We start from the raw sequence: 18,137 nt of genomic DNA, 5'->3' as shown, positions 1-18,137 counted from the left end.
GTCTGCCTGAAGATCTTTCACATAACTGCATATAATTCATACTTTCTTGAAAGCATACAGAGTTGTGATATTCTCATTATCTGTTCCTGACATGATTACCTATAATACGCATTTCTTATATAAGAAGCAATACATCCCACTGAGAGGGCATTGTTACGCAGTCACCTGTGCATCAGGGATTTCTGTTAAGTACAGAGGACTGTTTAATGGCTGCCTCTGCTTTTAATAATTTTTCTTTATAGTTTGGCATTCATAATACATGTACATAGTTTCTCTGTAGCTATTTGGCATGGCGTCTTGACTTGGGCCCTGGAGGAAGCTACAGAGCTGTTCTTCTGGTGTGAGCCCTGCCCGCTCTAATTACAGACACTCTCTTCTCCACTCTTGAAGCTCCCTCATGCTCTCTCCTCCCTCATCCTGTGTCACAACTTACCTAGAAACATGCCCTGCCAATTTGTCCCGAGAGGAGGTTGCACGCTGTTCTGAACTGTCAATGGACTGTGACTGAGGAGCAAGGAGTGTAAGGGGAGAAGGGGTGATCCCTTATTTTCCCTAACTCTACACTTCTACATTGCGTCTTTTTTTGTCTGTTGCTGTTTTGTTTCCGCATTCATATCAAGATTGCCAGCAACCAAAAAGGCAAATTAATTACCTGCAGCTTAAATTTATTTTTAAAAAAGGAATCTGAAGTTTTATTATGGTTTCTTGTGTATTTTTTTCAGTAAGAATTTGTGATGATGTCTGGATGTGTCAGACTCTCCGAAATATTATCACCTATCAGACAAAGACGTCCATATCCTGACAGCTCTGTGGTTCAGAATTCTGGCTTTATTAATTCTGCTTTAAGCATTTTGTAAGTTGGACCGCAAATCTAAATCTTCAGGCTTGGCAGAGCTGTTTGTACACCATTATTGCCCCACGCCCTGCTTCTGAAGTGTGGCCAGGCAGTTACCGTGCCCTGTCAGTCATTAGCTTTCATAGCAGTCCCTGGAGAGGCTACATTGCCTGCAGTAATAGAGAATCCTTAGGGCTACTTGAAAGTGCGCTTCAGGTGAGACCTGGTGCCTGGCAACGTTAGGATTGGGAACTCGCAGAAGAGGCATCTGTGTGCAGACACTGTGACAGAGGTGTGGAGTGGGGGCTGCCTGTGAATGAGTCCCATTGGGAAGGTTTGAAGACAAATCTGCTCCTTCTCTCCAGTGACCTTACGCTGCTGGGCAAAAAGCGTTACTTACCTTGGGTTGCTGGACTTCCATATTAATGCAAGTCTCCCCGTGCTTCATGGTGCTCGGGACTCTGTCACATTATGTAGGAATTAAGTCACTGATTTGAATATGTACATGTGTTGTCCACTCTGTGACAGGCCTATGCCCACTGGCTACAGAAATATTGTTGTCATGGACCCCAAATGTTGCTTTTTCCAGCCTTCATAGGCTTTTTTCTTCCCCATTCACAGAGTTATAGGCATCGCAAAATACAGAAATTAAATGAACAATGGAGGAAATGTTCTACTTTTTTAGGTAAGAAGCTTGTGAAATGAAGGAAAAAGAGCTTTCCTCAATCTTGTGATTTCTCATAATATTTCCATGGAATGTACAATTCATCACAAAAGAATACAGTTATATGAATAGTTTTTATTTATTGCTGACAATTAGAATGTGGTCACAAAGAGACTGTATTAATTATCTGATGGAAAAGTCAAAACCAGGAGCTTAACACAATGAGAGTTGGTAAAACAGTGAAACTACTTCTACAAGGAAGGGGCTTCATTTTTCTAGACAAGAGGACAAAAAAAAAGAAACACAATTAGAGACTAAATAATTAAGCATTGCGAAAGCAGGAGACTTGATTCTATTGCAGTGTAAGAGGTGACCAACTTTTGTGGAAAGTTTCTTGCTGTCATCTCTGTCCCTATAAAGAGGAGAATGTGTCTTGCCATGTTAATCCTGAAATAGGAGATTGATTCCGTCATATTATGCAGGTGCTACTGCAATGGTTACAAATCCCTTAACATGCGAAAATTTGTCACAAGAGAAGTCTACTTGCAGCTGTAAGGGCCCAGTCCTGCGAGGTGTGAATTCAAAATGAATTTTTGATCTCTCCCTCGGTGCCAGTCGTGCCAGACTGAAAAAAAAGGAGGGGGGGGGGGGGAAATCAATTAATTCAGGCTTGCATTGTCTTTCCTTGAGATTCCCAAGCAGCAGAACTGCATGATAGCTAGGGCACAAACAGTTACTTGAGAATTGGGTTTTGAGAATTACTTAGGGTTTGAGGCTTTGTGTAGACTAATAAATGAGAAAAGATAGTACTTAATTTACTCTTGAATAGACTGATGGAAATGAGACATGCTACGTCATGCCTCCATGTTAGGGCTGGGTATAAGTTTGAATAGTCAACACAAACTCAGAATAGGAAAAGTCTGATGTCAAAGGTCAGCGTTCTGTCTGGTGCCTGGTTCATATCCATTTTGGCAATAATACGATTTTTCTAATGGCCAGAGTGCTTTGTTTTGTGTCTCCTTTTGGCCTAAATTGCCTTAGTCTTTCACTGGAATAATGTTTTCCATATTTTTATGATTATGTCCAAATATTTCCAGAGCCACAGCAAGTCAGGCTGTTTTATAATAAAACAAGCTTTAGGAAATATGAACTACTCAACACTGAGTCAATCCATAAAGCAGAAGAGTCCAGAGGAAAAGAAAAAAGTAATAGAACATTTTGCTCTTGTGTTTTGAAAAGGCATGATTTTCTCCTACTTTAAAGGAGAACACATCAACTTCTTGTTTGGGCTGAAACAAGGGGAGGTATGGCAGTGTCTTATTTGTTTGCTTTAGCTCAGACTTATTTTTGTAGTATTAGGGTACTGTATATAAAAATAGAAACACAAAGCCGAGATGTAGAAGAAATATCAGAGAGTCAAAAGAATTTGACATGCCCGTTTGCTTTCTCAGGAAGGAAGGATGTTAGCAGTTTTTAGTTGTTAAAGAAGTTCCTACATGGGGAGGAAAAAAAAACATGACTGAGAAATAGTATCTCAATATATATTTGGTGGCATTTTTATTTTCGTAAGTAGAAAATATGAAAAAGACAACTCAACCATGATTTTTTCTTATTGAGAAACTAGACATGCTATTGGTTACGTTAGAAGCACTGAGTAAATGCTACAGTAGCTTTCACTTACTGTATCTTGACCTGTTGATTCATCAAAGTCACTAGTAGTACACAGCGGTTCACAGGTTCAGGGAGGGGATTGGCATATGAGATCTCTAGAGTAACAGCTTTGTTCACTACAACCCGCCGAGGAATCTAAATGACAACCACACATTTCTGATCATTCACTGTTTTATACTTCTCTGGAGTCAGACTTCAATTGAACTGTAAGCAGAACATCTCTTGTATTTGAGGATGAGTGAGATATTGGTAGGATCAGTGAAATTTAACTGACAGTTGGTATGCCTTTCCTAATACTTGAAGCTGGATTTGGATTAGCTAAATAGTGCTGTCAAGCCGTATGCAGTATTTTGTGCACAATTTCAATGAAATAGAGCCCTAACTATACAGACACATCTCATTAAACTTGTCTGATCTTTGGGTTGCTGAGTGGCTTTTTTTTTTTGGCACATCATTGATTAGGATTAAAGCGTTAAAACAATACAAACTGGCCCCAACATAGATTAGAATTGAGGGTTTAAGTCTGTATTTTGGGAGTAAGCAAAGTTGTTTAAAGGCAACACAAGCACTTGCCAATAACTAGAATACATATGAAATGAAAACAAGTTCTGTGAACATAAAGCAGTGGCATGTGACTGGGAAAGAGAGAAGGTTACAGAGCTGTTCTGAAGAACAGGGGCTAGATTCAGGCAAAGAATCAAAATTGGTCTCTCGCATGCTTATTTTCTCAATTTAAGCAGGTAGAATTTTGAAGCAACATCTGAAATTCCAGCCTAAATTAATGCATTTATCCCCAAATTCTCATCTTAAGATCTGAGCTCCAGAAAGACTCTTTAGTTCTTTTTGTCTGTTCAGGACATTAGGGAGAGAATTGTTTACCTTAATGATAATGTTTGTGTCCTCTAAAATGATTGTCTTCTCCACCAGCAACTTCATCCCATGCATGTGCATGACTTCACACAAAGCAGTAACTTGGATCCTTTTGTCAGTAGTCAGATATTTTCCATAATAAGAATAAGGGATCTTTATCCGGATATGTTTCCCTGAAATTCAGACATATATTTAGAAACCATTACATTCTCAAAGAATGCTAATGAAAAGAGTTAATGTGAGGGGTTTTCAAATTATTAAAGAGAACAGAAGATAAGACAGCTGGAGTCTCTTTATATTTCTTCCTTGTGAGACTGGTTGTGTATTTCCCTCTTCGGGTGATCCTTTTCTACTTTAACTCATTTGACCCTTACAGTTTTGAATGGAGGATTTTGGCCTGAAACTGAGGGAATCTGCTATCTGCATTTCACTGGATTTCTGTCCCTTTGTATTTCTTATAATTAGAGGTATAACCATTCTAATCTGTTCCCTCCTTATATCCTATTTGTCTTGACCTCAGTCAAGAAGAAGGTTTGGGTCAAGTTTCACAGAGATCCTTTGCAAATGACCTGGTCAGCTGCTTATTGTAGTCCTACAACTTTTCTGCTGTGTATGGAAAAAATGTTTATCTTTGTAGCCCCTGGGGATGAAAAAGATCTCTATAATATTTTTAATAGCCTTGACTCTTCGGAAGAGAGACAGAGAGTTTCACTGTAACTTTTAACCTTTGTCCTAGTTAATTTCTGTTAGTGTTGCCTGTTGAGTGCCAGAAAGCATACATCAGACTTTTTTTATTTGTTAAAAGAGTAAGATGTGTTCCTATACATGTAATAATCACCACAGACAGACAGACCCAGACACACATATATATCTATGTATACACACACATACACATATATATATGTAGTGTTGTTTCTGGAGCTATAATATGAATGTAGCCTTCTATATAAGATTTCATGAGACTTTCAATTCCTGGTTGAACTCGTGAAAGTTTTCAGAGGAAAAAAAAATCTTGTAAAATGTAGTCATAAACAATGCTATGACGAGATGGAACAAGTAGATGCACTACAAGGCTGATATAGATATGATACTGATGTTTCTTCCTTCCAGTTGCCTTCATGTGGCTAAGAAGAGGGCTATGCTGGCTCCTTAGGGACATTAAAAGTTACCTTGTTTAGAACCAAGATCCACAGAAGTGGTTGCCTTCAGGATCTCTGCCACTGCTCTCCTTGTGTACAGGATGGTTGACGCACTCATGTCCACCTTCACAGTCTTGTGGTCGAAAGATAGGTTATTGAGAATTAAGATTAGGGTAATGTCTTTGCCAAACACTGGAGGTTCAGCCAGCTTGAATTTCCCAGAGATCCCAGGGTTTCTAAGTGGCTCTGAAGGTCTTTCATCTGGAGATTCTGTGTGTCCTTCTGTGACGTTTGATCCAAATATCTTGGCCAAGGCCTTTTTATAAACTCGTCTTTCCTCAGAAGAACCTGGTCAAAGGAGAGAACCAAGTATAATTCACACTTTTGTTGCCTTTGCATCTTCTCTGTGTAAAGGCTTTCAGAATGATATAGGGTGTCAGCTCTGCATTACCCATAAACATGCAATACCTAAAAGTTCCCCATATTTTTATTAGGCCTCTGTTCAGGTTTTTCACAGGAAAGTAATAAACATACTGTAATAAGGTGAATAAGTCACTAAAAGGAAATATGATGCATTTGTATTTGTTAGGATGCAAGATTTCTTTTTCTTTGGTCATAATACGCAGTAGTGTGATAAGTGTTACTTTGCTAATTTGATGATAACCAGCCTCTGTGTTAAATATGGTTGCACTAAAACCTTGAGAAGTGAAGTATTGAAATATGGCCACTGATTCTGAATGGCAAACTTTAAAAAAAGTGAAATACATCTTCCTCTTTTTTTTTTTTTTTAAAGACTTTGAGCCACAAACATTAGGCAAACTATTATATGAAATCTGTAACCCTAAATTTAAAAAAGATGGAAAGACATAGGTATCAAGTTTTTGAGGGAAAATTAAAATATTCCTGCAAACATATGGCTATGCAGTTCTTAACCTTTGCTGCTTTGTTTTATTAAGTACAGATGAACGGCACTTAGTCCCTTTACTGTTTCCTAGTAGTTCCGTTTCCAGAATCCAATAATGTGGAGACTGAGTCCACCAGGAGTGCAAACACATAACAACTGAATGGCTGGGTGGCTGATGGCTGGATGTCAGAGCAGAAGCACAAGAGAGCCTAACTCGGTGAATTTATACAGTCAGAGAGGGAGACTGAGTGAGTCACTCCTCTTGCGGGATGTAATGGGATCTTCAAGAAGAAAGATGAGGAGTTGGAATGGACACAGCAAGAAAGAACTTATTTGCTGAGAGAGACTGAGCATGAGGTCATATGGGAGATGGATGTCTAGTGTTAGAGGACTGGAGTTTAAGGTTTTGGATTAGTGGTTTGATTGTTGCGCCACTCCCTCTGCCAGACACGCCGGCAAACTAGTACTTATTAATCTGTAACTTCCCATACTACAGACCTGTGCACAGTTCATGATACATGATGGGTTTTAAGAGTTTTTGGTATGACAGCTTGAGGGTTTGTCTGCCTTGGATAGTAAAATGTATTTTATAGCCCTGTTTTGTGTATATATTACATTTTGTACTTCTGTATAAGGGACTAAAGTATATTTTGTGTTGTGTCTTCATAAGGAAACTACTAAAAACACAAAACCAGAAATATAATAGCCATTGTATTAAGAAAGTAGTCTGAGAACACGGGCAGAAATATTTTCTGAAGGAAGGGGAGACATGCTCAAACAAAATAGGTTACCCATCCTAGCTTCCTAGCACCAAGAATTCAGTAGGAGATAATTGCGATAACAAGGAGATAATTTGATAATTCCTTTACCTTCTGGATATTTGTAATTATAGGTGACATCCACACGGGAATTGCTGCCCACAGCTTTGGTGCTGATAAACCTGCCAATTATTTCAGTATCACAATAAACTCTTTTCTTAGTTCCATCGTTGTATACAATCCATCTGTTGCAATCGGCATTCACCTCCGTATACACAAATAAGGTGTCGTAATCCAAGTCTACATCACCTTCTTTGATGGCTATGACAGATGCAGGGCCACACTGAAATAATCCTAAAACACGAAAAAAAACATGTCAAACTTTATTAGTCGTGCTCAGTGTGGAGAAGGAATTTTAAGTCATGCTAAGAACTTATACTGTTACCTTTGCTTTGTTCTTGTGGAGTCGCATCTAAAACTTGCCATCCATTGTATGATGTTCCCAGGTCTGGGCGAATGAACCAGCTTTCGTTCCAGACGTGATAATCCCTGGGGACAAAGAAAAATGTCTAGAAAGCATAGTAATAAAGAGTCATACAAACTTCCAATTTGAAAGGAGTAGGGAATTTTGTTTTTTAAAGATTCTCTTAAGATGTGACACAAGCTGTCTAGTTACAGCAACTCACTACCTCTTTCAAAGGATAGATTTACTGCCTGCTTTTGAGGTGTAGACCTCAGGGCAGGGAGGGAGAGAATACAGATGTCAGCAGCTTGCTTTGGGAGCAATATGAACTGTAAGTGGAAGATTTAAGCCTTAGATATAGGCAACACTTGGTGATTGGGTTCAGTAACCTTCAAATGTGGGAAATGCTTTGTTTAAATAGAAACTAAAAATAGCTATACTGGGTCAGATAAAATGCTCATAAAGTCTAATAGTCCATCTATAGTCGTTTGCAGCAGCAGATGTTTAGAAAAGAGATGAGAACAGCACATGAATAGAATAACCCTTCCCCTGATAAGTCTACGATTTCTTGCAGTCAGAGAGTTAGGGACTTTCCGAATTACTCTTTACATTGAGACCACTGGGTTTAATGGTCATTAGTCATCTGATTCTCTGTGAATCTCTTTTGTCCTGTTTAAAAACTCTTTATAGCTTTGTTTTCAACAGCATCCAGTGGTAATGAGTTCCACAAACTCCAAAAGGAAAGGATAGCATGGAAGATTAGTAAAATGTAGGTCACAGAAGGACCCAGAAAAGAAGATTTGTTGGCTGAGTTTTATTCAGAGGCTAATACTTTTAAGGAAGTTGAGAGGTGAAAGACTTCCCATATCCTTTAACCATATACACTCAGGGAAATGAAGCAGGCTAAGTAAAGATGATAATTTTTGATAATCTTGATAAAGATTATAATACTTTTGGCGAAGCCTAGCGTGCACAGAGACGTTGAGCTATATGATATACCCTTGGGCCTAGTTAGTTCACTTTCTGAAAAGTGAAGTGGCTGCAGAGTAGAGATTTTAAAACTGGAGGGCAACTGAAGTATAAAATGGTATTATTTAAAGAATATCATGTTTCTTTGGCTACTCAAATTTTGGGGTTTGATTGGTGATCAAGGATCACTTGCAGTTTATAGCACTGGGCTACAGTGTCCAATAACCAAGTCTGGAGAGTGTTGGGATTGTTCTCTCTTTTTCAGCTCCCACAAAGGGAAGTGCTGGAAAACTTCTTGGGGAGGCTCCCATCTACATGGGGAAGATGACAGGCCAAGCTGAGAAACACAGGCTTTGGATAGGTGATGAGAGAAAGTTATGGCAGCAGTAAACCAGTTAAGAGCATGGAAGGTACGTAGCTGCATTATCAGGAACAGACTGGTTAGGTGTCAATAATTAGAAGAGCCTTGGGAACTGGTACATTGTCAATGTAAACATACTTTTTAAAGAAAGTTGCAACTTGTTTGAGGCCAGGGACTGCAAAAAAATTGGGCTGGTTGGTTGTTTGAGGTAACTGTTATCTCAAAACCATGAAGTATGTTTTCTTTACAAATGGATGTCTAGTGTATTAATTTAGATATTTGTATTAAATTTTGTCCACTCAGTTGCTTTTGTACTACTAGTGTTCATGTTTAAGTCTCATAAATCCTCTCTCTAATTATTGGTGAGATGCAAAAAATTATATTTACCACGTGGAATCCTTGCCGATATTAAGACTCTTTCCAGAGCTGTCATAGTACTTATCAATACTTAGGTTTCTATCCACATCATGGGCAGAGTTAAAATTTGAAACCAAACGAGTTGGAATCCCCAAGCACCTCAGAACTGAAAGAGGTTTAAAAAACAAAACAAAACAAACACAAACAAAAAACAACACACAGCTTTAGTTCAATGATTACAAATGTCTGAGAAACAAAGTTAAGCGTCTAAATATTTTGTGATTCTTCAGCATTTGCAGTCTTCAGAGCACTGTTCCTCTTGTAGAATTAATTGCTTTGTAGTTTTGATAACCAGAGGTCACAAATGCCTCCATTTCACCACAGTCTTCTATTCTTAAAGCTTACCTGTACACATCACGCCTGCAAAAACCCAGCACTGGCCATACTGAACAGGCTTGTAGTTGTCCTCACGCCATTTCTGGAGGATTACCACACTGCCATCCCATCTGGATGGATTCTCATGTGAATGGAAACTTCCTTGCCACTTTCCCAGGAGAACTCCGTTATCATTATCATTTCCATTGATCTAAAAATAGGCCAATGGACAGAATGCACAAAATCAATTGTGTGTAATGCACCATAGCTAGTTAATTATATTGCTTATGGTGCAGGTGGCTGAGTGTCAGTGTTAAGCTTTTTGCTTAAGCATGTGGAATTCAGATTAAGTTGTCCGTTTCTTACCATAGAACTGATTACTCGGCCCACATATTTAGGATCTCCTCTTCGGGCTACATCAATGGCTGGGTCCTGACGATAGTACAGGCTTAGATCAAGCATGGTGAGACAGATGTTCAGAAGATCATCTTGAAACTGCGATCAGGTAAGATAAATTTTTAAGAAAATATAGTTTCACAAACAGAATTAGAGGAGATTCTACTGCAGTTCCTCCTTTCTAAGATATTCCAGCCCAAAGGGGATAGGGACAGTGAGGCACAAAGACAGTAGTGTGCAGTGCGCAGTTCACACTGCAATACTGGCTAAAGACAGAGCTAACTAAATAAAGCAAAAATCTGGCAGGATGCCTTCTGCCATCAGAAGAGATGACTGCAGTAAAACTAAAACTGCCAAGCTCATTCTGACTGCAGTTATTAGATTCTCTTCAGTTATATCCCTGGAAACATTCAAGGTCAGGTCGGATGGGGCTTTGAGCAACCTGATCTAGTTGAAGATGTCCCTGCTTATTGCAGGGAGGTTGGACTAAATAATCTTTAAAGGTCCCTTCCAACCCAAACCAGTCTATGATTCTATGTCAATGTCAGTTCTGGCCCATTGTAACTGCATTACAGAAATAGCGGGTGTGTTGGAGCCACACGAGTATATTGTCACTTGTACTGTGGATGCTTTGGTCACAGATGAAGTCCACACTTGTACCATGAGCTTCAAGCACATGTAGAAGTCAGTCCTAGCTGCAGTGTTACGCTAAGCCATCTCTTACACCACAGTTCGATTAGGCACACAGTGAACAGACCACAAGTAAGGCTAGCCAGGTTTGTGCAGTTTTCATATAAATAGGCATACCTATCAGACAGGCAAATAATTATAAGAGAAAATGCTATTGGAGACAGAACAAGAGCCCAAGTTAATTCCTTATGGCTTACCTGTCCATAGTACCATCCTCTTGCTTCAATGTACTTTGCATTGCCCACAAAGATTATTCCATTTTCATTTAGAACGTATTCTTGTCTCTCATTTTCATTAGCGATGTAGACAGCATCACCTGAAAACCAAGATGGACATGCTTTTTTATACTTAAAGCTGAGAATACTCGCAACCTTTCAAAAACATTTTATCTTGATTTAGCAAGGGGAAAACTACTATTTGGAAAACGCATTGTTATAGCTCCCTGAACATCTACAGTTCAGTGAAAATGCCTGATATTGTGTATGGCCTGGGGGGGAGAGGGGGAGCAGAAATCCATGTTATATTACTTTTAACTTTTTTCCCTAATTTTAGTATAGCCTTTTTGTATTATCTAAATGTCTCCCATCTGTACATTGTATTTTTGTGAGGAAGATGGAGAAGAGTCCAGGCTAGCTCACTGGATTTTTCTGCTTTCTCAGGGTAATTAGAAGTCGAATAGACATTCGAAAAGAATCACACAGATGACGTTTTTCTCTGTTTTCCAGTCGTGTTCATCCTGTTTTAAGATTTCTAAATTAAGATCTCTACTTGCTTGATCCAAAGTGCTATGAGGAATGTTATTAGGATAGCCTGCTCAACCATTCACTTTGATTTCATTGTTACTCATTGGTTTCCCTAATCTATGGCACAGTATGTAGCTGCTATGAAAGCATTGGCTTCCCACAGACGTTTAGGTTGTTTTGATAACTCTTTAGGTAGCAATATCTACTCAGCTCTGTGTTTAATTTCATAACGTTTAAAATTATTTTCTGAAAGCTTCAGGATTTCAGGAAATACATATAAAAATCAGCTTTTCTATTTTATTGAATCAACTTCTTTACCTTCCTATAGGAACTTCCCATCCTTCCCTTCCTGCAAATAAAAAGATTGTGTAATTTATTTTAAAAATTATATCGCATGATATAAGTCTATTTTTGTGGTAGCTGTCCACACTTTTTTTTTTAAATAATATCATTATTGTTGATTCTCAAGCTTTTGGGCCAGCATGGGCCTAGACAACTGTGTGCAGCTCCAGATGCTGCAGCACTTCAAGGTGTGGACCAGCTGCAAAGAGTGAGAGGAGCACTGGGAATGGTCAGCAATCCTGAAAATATAAATTTATGAAGAAAATATAACTTGTTAATTAACTCAGAATTATTTAATGTAGAAGAAAAAGGGGGGTGAGGAATGGAGCAAGCATGGTAATCAATTCCAGAAATTCTTGTGAAGAGGATGGGGCAGGGCGGGAGAAAATCTGTTCTTGGTGTCTATCGTATGTAGGATGAGAAGTTATATGCTGAAATCAAAGCAAAAAAGATTTGGTTAGTTAATAGGAAAAAATTCTAAGGGAAAGGCTAGTGTTTTATTAGAGTGAATTGCTGGGGGAGGTACTGAAGCTTCCCTAATGGCTGATCATTAAGAAGGAATTCAAGATCTGTCAGGAATAACCTAAGTGCTAAACTGAACCTGCCTTAGAGCATGGTGTGGGACTAGATAACTTCCTAAGATCCTTCTAGCCCTATGAGATTTTGATTCTGAGCAATCTAAATGTCCTTCTATAATCACTTGAAGAACATCTTTTTTCTAAGGTTTATATGCTCTCAATTATAATTCTAGAGCCAGTTCTTTGAATGGCTCTAGACTTTTTTTTTTATAATAACACTATTCTACGAATAACTCGGAGCAAAATTAACATTAGTTTAAAAGGAGGAAAAAAAAGCCACACCACAACAAATATCTACATTTCAAGTATGACTAAATAGTAACAACCCGTTCTTCTGTTACTCTCAGCATACAAGGAGAAAAAAAACCTCAATCAGCCACGATTGTCCTCTTTTTTGACAGTTATAGAAAGACAGACCACTATAGACCTAATCACTTGTTAAATTAATTCCTTTTAATACAAAAATACAACATTTTTATATATTCTGTTCTCTCATTCTGAAGGTAAAGTTTATGCTGGCAGAGTGAGAAACAAGCAGAATGTAAATTTCTATTGATAGTTTTTAATCAATATGTAAGTACGCTTTCTAACATATACTTCTAGTAATTTCTTCATACAATCTTTGCCACAGAATCAAGTGGCAAGTATCAGACATCTAGGGAAAAAGATACATTCTACAAAATTCTCAAACATACATATCCTTTTATCCCGAAAGCTTTACGATTGACGTGTTCACTTGTGAGCTATAGATAAGCGGTGTATGACCATTCATTTAATTCATTATTAGCACTCTTTATTCTAGTAGTTAATTGTACATTCCTTCAATAGCATTAGGACATAATGCATCATTATCAGAGGCTGGCTTGCAAGTATCTTGGATTTCTCTTTAAATGTCCTTAAGAGATTTTATTAATGTTAAAACATCACTTTTGTTTTATCCACAGGCTTGAAACAAATATGTTAGTGAATTAATAAGCTTATTGGTTTGTTACCATTATGGTAAGATCAGTATTTTCTGGGTCCAAATTCTGTATTCTGTGTACGACCTGTGAAACTAATTGCTTTCGGCTTGCTAAACTAGAAATTTTCTCTTGTCCAAAAGTCTTTTCATGTGTTTGGTTATCCTAGTAACCCTTCACTGAACATGTTCTAATTCATAATTCCTGTTCAGGAAAGATTAACTGAAATAAAATTCCAAATGAGATCTCATCACCTCATACAATGGCATTAATATTTAAATCTGAGTAACTGTTTCCTCTTATACAATTTAAGATTGCATTTGCCTCTTTCAGGGCCATTTCACTGTGGTTCTCATTCTCTGATTAGCAAGTACTTCCACATTCTTCATGATTTCCAGCATGATTTCCAGTCTGCCAGTGAAATTATTGTTATTCCTCCCTAAATGTATGGTCTTTTATTTTGTATTATTATATCTTATCCTTTCTCAACTACTGCAGTCTCTAAGGTCAGCCAGTTATTTCTATACGCTATCCCAGCCCATCTGTGTATGGACAATGCTGCTTAATGTTAGCACATCAAAGTCGGTAATGAACCACTTGATCAGAGTGCTTTTTCAGATGACGCTTAAGGATTCACTAGTAGCTTTTCTCCAACTCAGTGGTTTTCCTTTCATTTCCAGTCCTGACTGTTTCCTTTAAGTAGTTCTTTACTGATATTACAGTTTATGAATTAATTCCTGTCTTTTCCAGATTAATGAATAACTTCCCATGTGGAACCATATCTACAGACCAGATCTGCCATTTATCCTTTGCTGAGAAAATAAATTTTCTATTTCCTTTCTGCTATGACACTTCCAATAGCAGTAACATACCCTCAAACTGAATCTGTTCCTATTTGTCAAGATCAGGGAGCTATTCCACTCTGCAGAATCTTATTCAGCAGCATCCTACTTTAAGGATACTCCCTTTTGTTTGGCAGTGGTCATTGCATCATCTGATAAATCTGGAGGGGTCTTCTGCAAAATTATTAGTTTTAAACTGGAATGGCGCAGCTTAATTTTTCTCAATTTTCATCTGAGAACAATTTGTCTGGTCTCATGAGTACCACTGCTACTCTGGTATTCCCATTCAGGAGCTGTCAAATATTTCAGTCCCTGAAGTGTGGTTTCCATCAACTAGACGTTACACCACAAGTGATCTTTCAGGGGGTTCTGGGAAGGTTTTTTCCTCAGGACTGTCTATGCAGAGACAGTCTGAGTTTCCTGAACCTACTTCTATAATTATTTCTGTCTTCCAAGACATGCTGAGCTAATTAGCAGCTTTTTTCATCTTGGCTCTTGACATATTTGTTAGTGGCCCTTGACTAACATATGGTCACAGAATAAAATAGTGGATGATTGTGGTTACTTTTCTCTTCTCTTATAAGCTGTTTAGTCACTTGGCTGGCTAAGAGCTCCCTTAACTCGAGTGGTACGTTTTAAGGCTAATCTAGGTTTCTAAGATGTCACATATTTGCAAAATCTGAGTTTAGGAATTTGCATTTCTTCTGCAACATGCTGAGGCTGCAGAAATAAAAAATGGAGCAGCAAGAGATGTCCCTTTTCAACCCATGATGAAAGACATGGGAAATGCCAATCTTCTTCACGCTAGCCCTCTATCAGTTTTTATAAAGTTAGTTGAGCTATTGTCTTTGCAGTTAACATCTACAAGAGCAGTCTTGCTTTGATTTAAGTGCAAGTCAAGGACGTGACTGTATGCTTGCTTCGAGTTCTGAGAAGTACATGCACTTATGAAAGTCTGTCAGCCCTCATCTACAGAAAAAGTGATCTGCTCTGTCCTGAAGAAAGAGTCTATGATACCACCCCGTATAGCACATTCCATTAGGATAAAAGGCGGGGGAGGGGCGGGGCGTGCAGCAGCAGCTTTTTAATGTAGTAAAACCAAATCTCTGAGCAGGTAGCTGAGATTGCTGCCGCTGGTGATCCAAAGAGAGACAGCTTGAGGGAGCAAGCTCACTGTGCAGATATGAAAGCAAATAGGTCAGTTATGCTCAAGAGCAAAGGCGTTGGTACCTACCTGGGCACCAAGGGTTGAAGAGTAACACAAACTGCCCCAGGAATCTGGAGAAGATCTTGTTCCCTGAGGTTACCTGGAGAATGAGATTGTATCGTCCAATGGCAGCATTGGCTGGGCTGGATATTGTAAAGTTGATATAGCCGGACTCGCTGTGTCCTTGGACAGCACTCCAGCCACTTGCCCCCACCTCAGTGAGGTTAAATACAGCCTTTGTACGATGAGATTCTGAGGGGGATGGTCCTGCCAGAAAGAAGGGGTAGTTGGTTTCCATTCCAGAGTGTGGTTTCAATATTAACCTCACACTTGAAATGAGCACATTGCTGGAGGAAAGCATTAAAATACATGAAGAAAAATTGCATCCCTAAATAGAATAAGGGGAGAACTACAAGGGATAAAGATTACAGTTCTATGAGAACATGGATTAAGCTAAGGGAGTGTTACCTATTTCAGTGACAAATGCTAGGCTCTCCCCAGTCTGCTTTGGTCTGTTGAAGTACAGGGTAATAGTGAAAGCTTGTCCTCGCCTCACAGTCAACTCAGTGTTGGCATATCTGTCAGTATGGTGTGTGCCTGCATTTACTGATGGCTGCCAGCTGATATGTGTTGGTGTCAGATCTGTAAAACAGAAGAAAAGACATGAAGAAGCAGCCAGCATGAAAAGAAGTCATTTGCTGGTAAGTGGCATGATGAGGTTGCTAAGAGCAGTTATCTTTTACTGGAGGAAGGACAACTAAAAAGCAGACGCTCTATTAAATTGATTAAGTCTATTAATTTAGAAATTAGAAATAGAAATTCTAATTAGAAATAGAAGTTTCTATAGAAATAGCATAGAAATTTTTGCTTGGGTTTTGTTACAGGGCTGTCATACACCGAAGACTTACATACTTTCTATACAGTGCTGGATGCTGTTTTATTACTGGACTTTAGGCTATTAGGACATCTTACTTTTCCTGCTTATATCCTGATGCTATTTAGCCTAGAGTAGCCAAAGATGCATAGTGAGAGATCATCTGTCTTATATGAATGAACAAGAGGTATTTGAGGACATAAGTTGGAGTTTTTGACAAAGAAATCAGTATGACTGAATTTAGTTCTGTCCAAAGTGACAACTGGACCACAGGATTCCTGTTCTGATAGGCACTACCTTCATGTCCTAGAGGAGTTCTGATTACTTACTTCTGATGGCTTGGAGTTCTCTGATACCAGGTGTCCTCCTGCACACACAGTGTTATTATGGTCTGTGGTTTAAAACCCATAAAGTGGCTCTTGCCACCTTAAATGCTAAACTACCCTTTTGGCAAGCGAGTGTGTATGTGATCTTCCTTGCAAGATTGTTTTCCCTTCTGTAGTTCATGCTTTGTTGCCATGCTCAAACTTGAGCAGTTATACTGTCTTCAGAAGCTCCAAGAGGCACTGTCCTCTGTGTTTACATCTGCCCTACGAGACTCCACAGAGTACACCTGGAGCATTGCATTGCAAATTTTGGCAAATGCTCAGGGCAAGTACCTTGGTGAAGATTCTTCCAAATCACTTTTATTAATGCTAGTATCATAAATGCAATGAGGTTGAGGTGGGAGGGAGGACAGGATGGGGGGACATGACCGCCATTTTAAAGGTAACTCAAAAGAAAACAATAACCAAAAAAAGAGTGGGATGAAAAGGATGGATTAAGGCCTATGGCACCATGCACTATTATGGTAGGGATCTTCAAAGAAGCTTCCAAGTCTGTCTCATACCATAAAGCATAGCAACGAAATACTAAGATGTGAAACAATATAGCTTACATTTACATACTTAAACATTTACATACAATCTTTGAAGAAGTAAAAGTAAAATCTAATTTAGGCAAAAAAGTGCCATAATTAAATTGAAGGAAGAATAATTTTTTTCTTTGTAGTCTAAGACCACAAAGAAGTAATGTGAATAAGCATTGATGGGCTGAAAAAGAGAATCTTTAGCATGACTATCTGGGACAACAGTGAACTGCAGTAGGCTGCTGCTTTCCCTGCAAAGCAACATTTTAAAAAGTGATTTGAAAATGTTTGTTTCATCATTAAACAAGAGAGAACCCTGCTTTGCAATTGCCCAGTTCAATAATCATCTTCATTTTAAACTTTAAAAAGCAGAGATATTGTCATTACTGTTTTTCTTTGGTAGGGTTTTAATACATCTTTGAATTCCCATCTATAGTCTCCATGCTCACAGCTCCATTAGGATGGATTACGCTAATTTTGTTAATACAAGGCATAACACATCTCTGAAATAGCATTTAAAAAATAAAGGGTTTCGATGGAGTTCTGCATGGTGCCTTTTGAAGCAATGGGAATTTCTTTTCTTTTTTTTCCCCCAAAATATCCTTTGCTTAGCTCAAAAATTATTCTCAAACAGGTCTTAATAATAATAACTATAAAACTTTGAAAATATTTGAAAATGAAAACTTTGTATGAAAATGCAAGAACAAATTACAATATAAAATTTCCTTCAAATAAGAAATCTGAGCAGATACCTACAAGGACATGTATCTTAAGGAGACAGTCCTGAAGAAAGTACCTGCTGAAGGGAAGCAAATGACACGCAAAACTCACCTGCCATTCCCTCAGCTTATGGGAATTGCATACAACTTCTACTTTGTTCTTCAAGGATGTCCAAGTCACATTAATCATAAAAAGAAAAAACCCAGCAATCTTTTCGTGCTGTCAGCTGAAATTTGAGAGAAGGAAGAGGTACTTAGCAGTTGTTATTAACACCTGTAGACTTGTCAAACGAATTAACTAGTTCCTATAATATATGAATGTCTAATGCCAATGTTCCTACTCAACGTGGGTGTAATTATGGGAGGAGATACCAGAATTATTTACTCAGAGGAAATGCGTTCTCTTGAATCCCAAGACAAGAATAACTTCCTACAAAGGATAATAGGTGTGCCATGAAAAAGTTACCTTTAAGGATGAGGAAACGGGGAGTGTGGTGGGACATAAAAGCCATAT

The 18,137-nt window shown here is 38.4% G+C and overlaps 1 protein-coding gene across 1 annotated transcript; it reads right to left on the bottom strand.

The window, feature by feature from the left end:
* Positions 1-1,973: 1,973 nt before the first annotated feature.
* On the bottom strand, positions 1,974-17,742 carry LOC104075848 (protein-glutamine gamma-glutamyltransferase 6-like). The gene is made up of 13 exons (XM_009576505.1): positions 17,736-17,742; positions 15,592-15,765; positions 15,151-15,390; positions 10,650-10,768; positions 9,733-9,861; positions 9,397-9,577; positions 9,022-9,157; positions 7,287-7,390; positions 6,953-7,195; positions 5,210-5,527; positions 4,050-4,213; positions 3,181-3,305; positions 1,974-2,124 (listed from the first exon to the last, which is right to left on the bottom strand). The coding sequence occupies exons 1-13, from the start codon at positions 17,740-17,742 to the stop codon at positions 1,974-1,976; spliced, it is 2,091 nt and encodes a 696-aa protein (XP_009574800.1).
* Between the last annotated feature and the right edge of the window lie 395 nt (positions 17,743-18,137).

Source organism: Fulmarus glacialis, unplaced genomic scaffold, assembly GCF_000690835.1.
Source record: "Fulmarus glacialis isolate BGI_N327 unplaced genomic scaffold, ASM69083v1 scaffold4294, whole genome shotgun sequence".
Classification (NCBI taxonomy): Eukaryota; Metazoa; Chordata; class Aves; order Procellariiformes; family Procellariidae; genus Fulmarus; species Fulmarus glacialis.
The sequence above is the reverse complement of the archived record's forward strand: the minus strand, read 5'-3'. Positions and strand labels throughout refer to the sequence as shown.

What these genes read in the sequence shown, in the direction of transcription:
- LOC104075848 (XM_009576505.1), bottom strand. An exon ending in AGCATTTGTCACTGAAATAG is followed by an intron (nt 15,391 to 15,591) that starts GTAACACTCCCT and finishes TCTTTCTGGCAG; the next exon opens with GACCATCCCCCTCAGAATCT. An exon ending in TAATTACAAATATCCAGAAG is followed by an intron (nt 5,528 to 6,952) that starts GTAAAGGAATTA and finishes TCCTTTGACCAG; the next exon opens with GTTCTTCTGAGGAAAGACGA.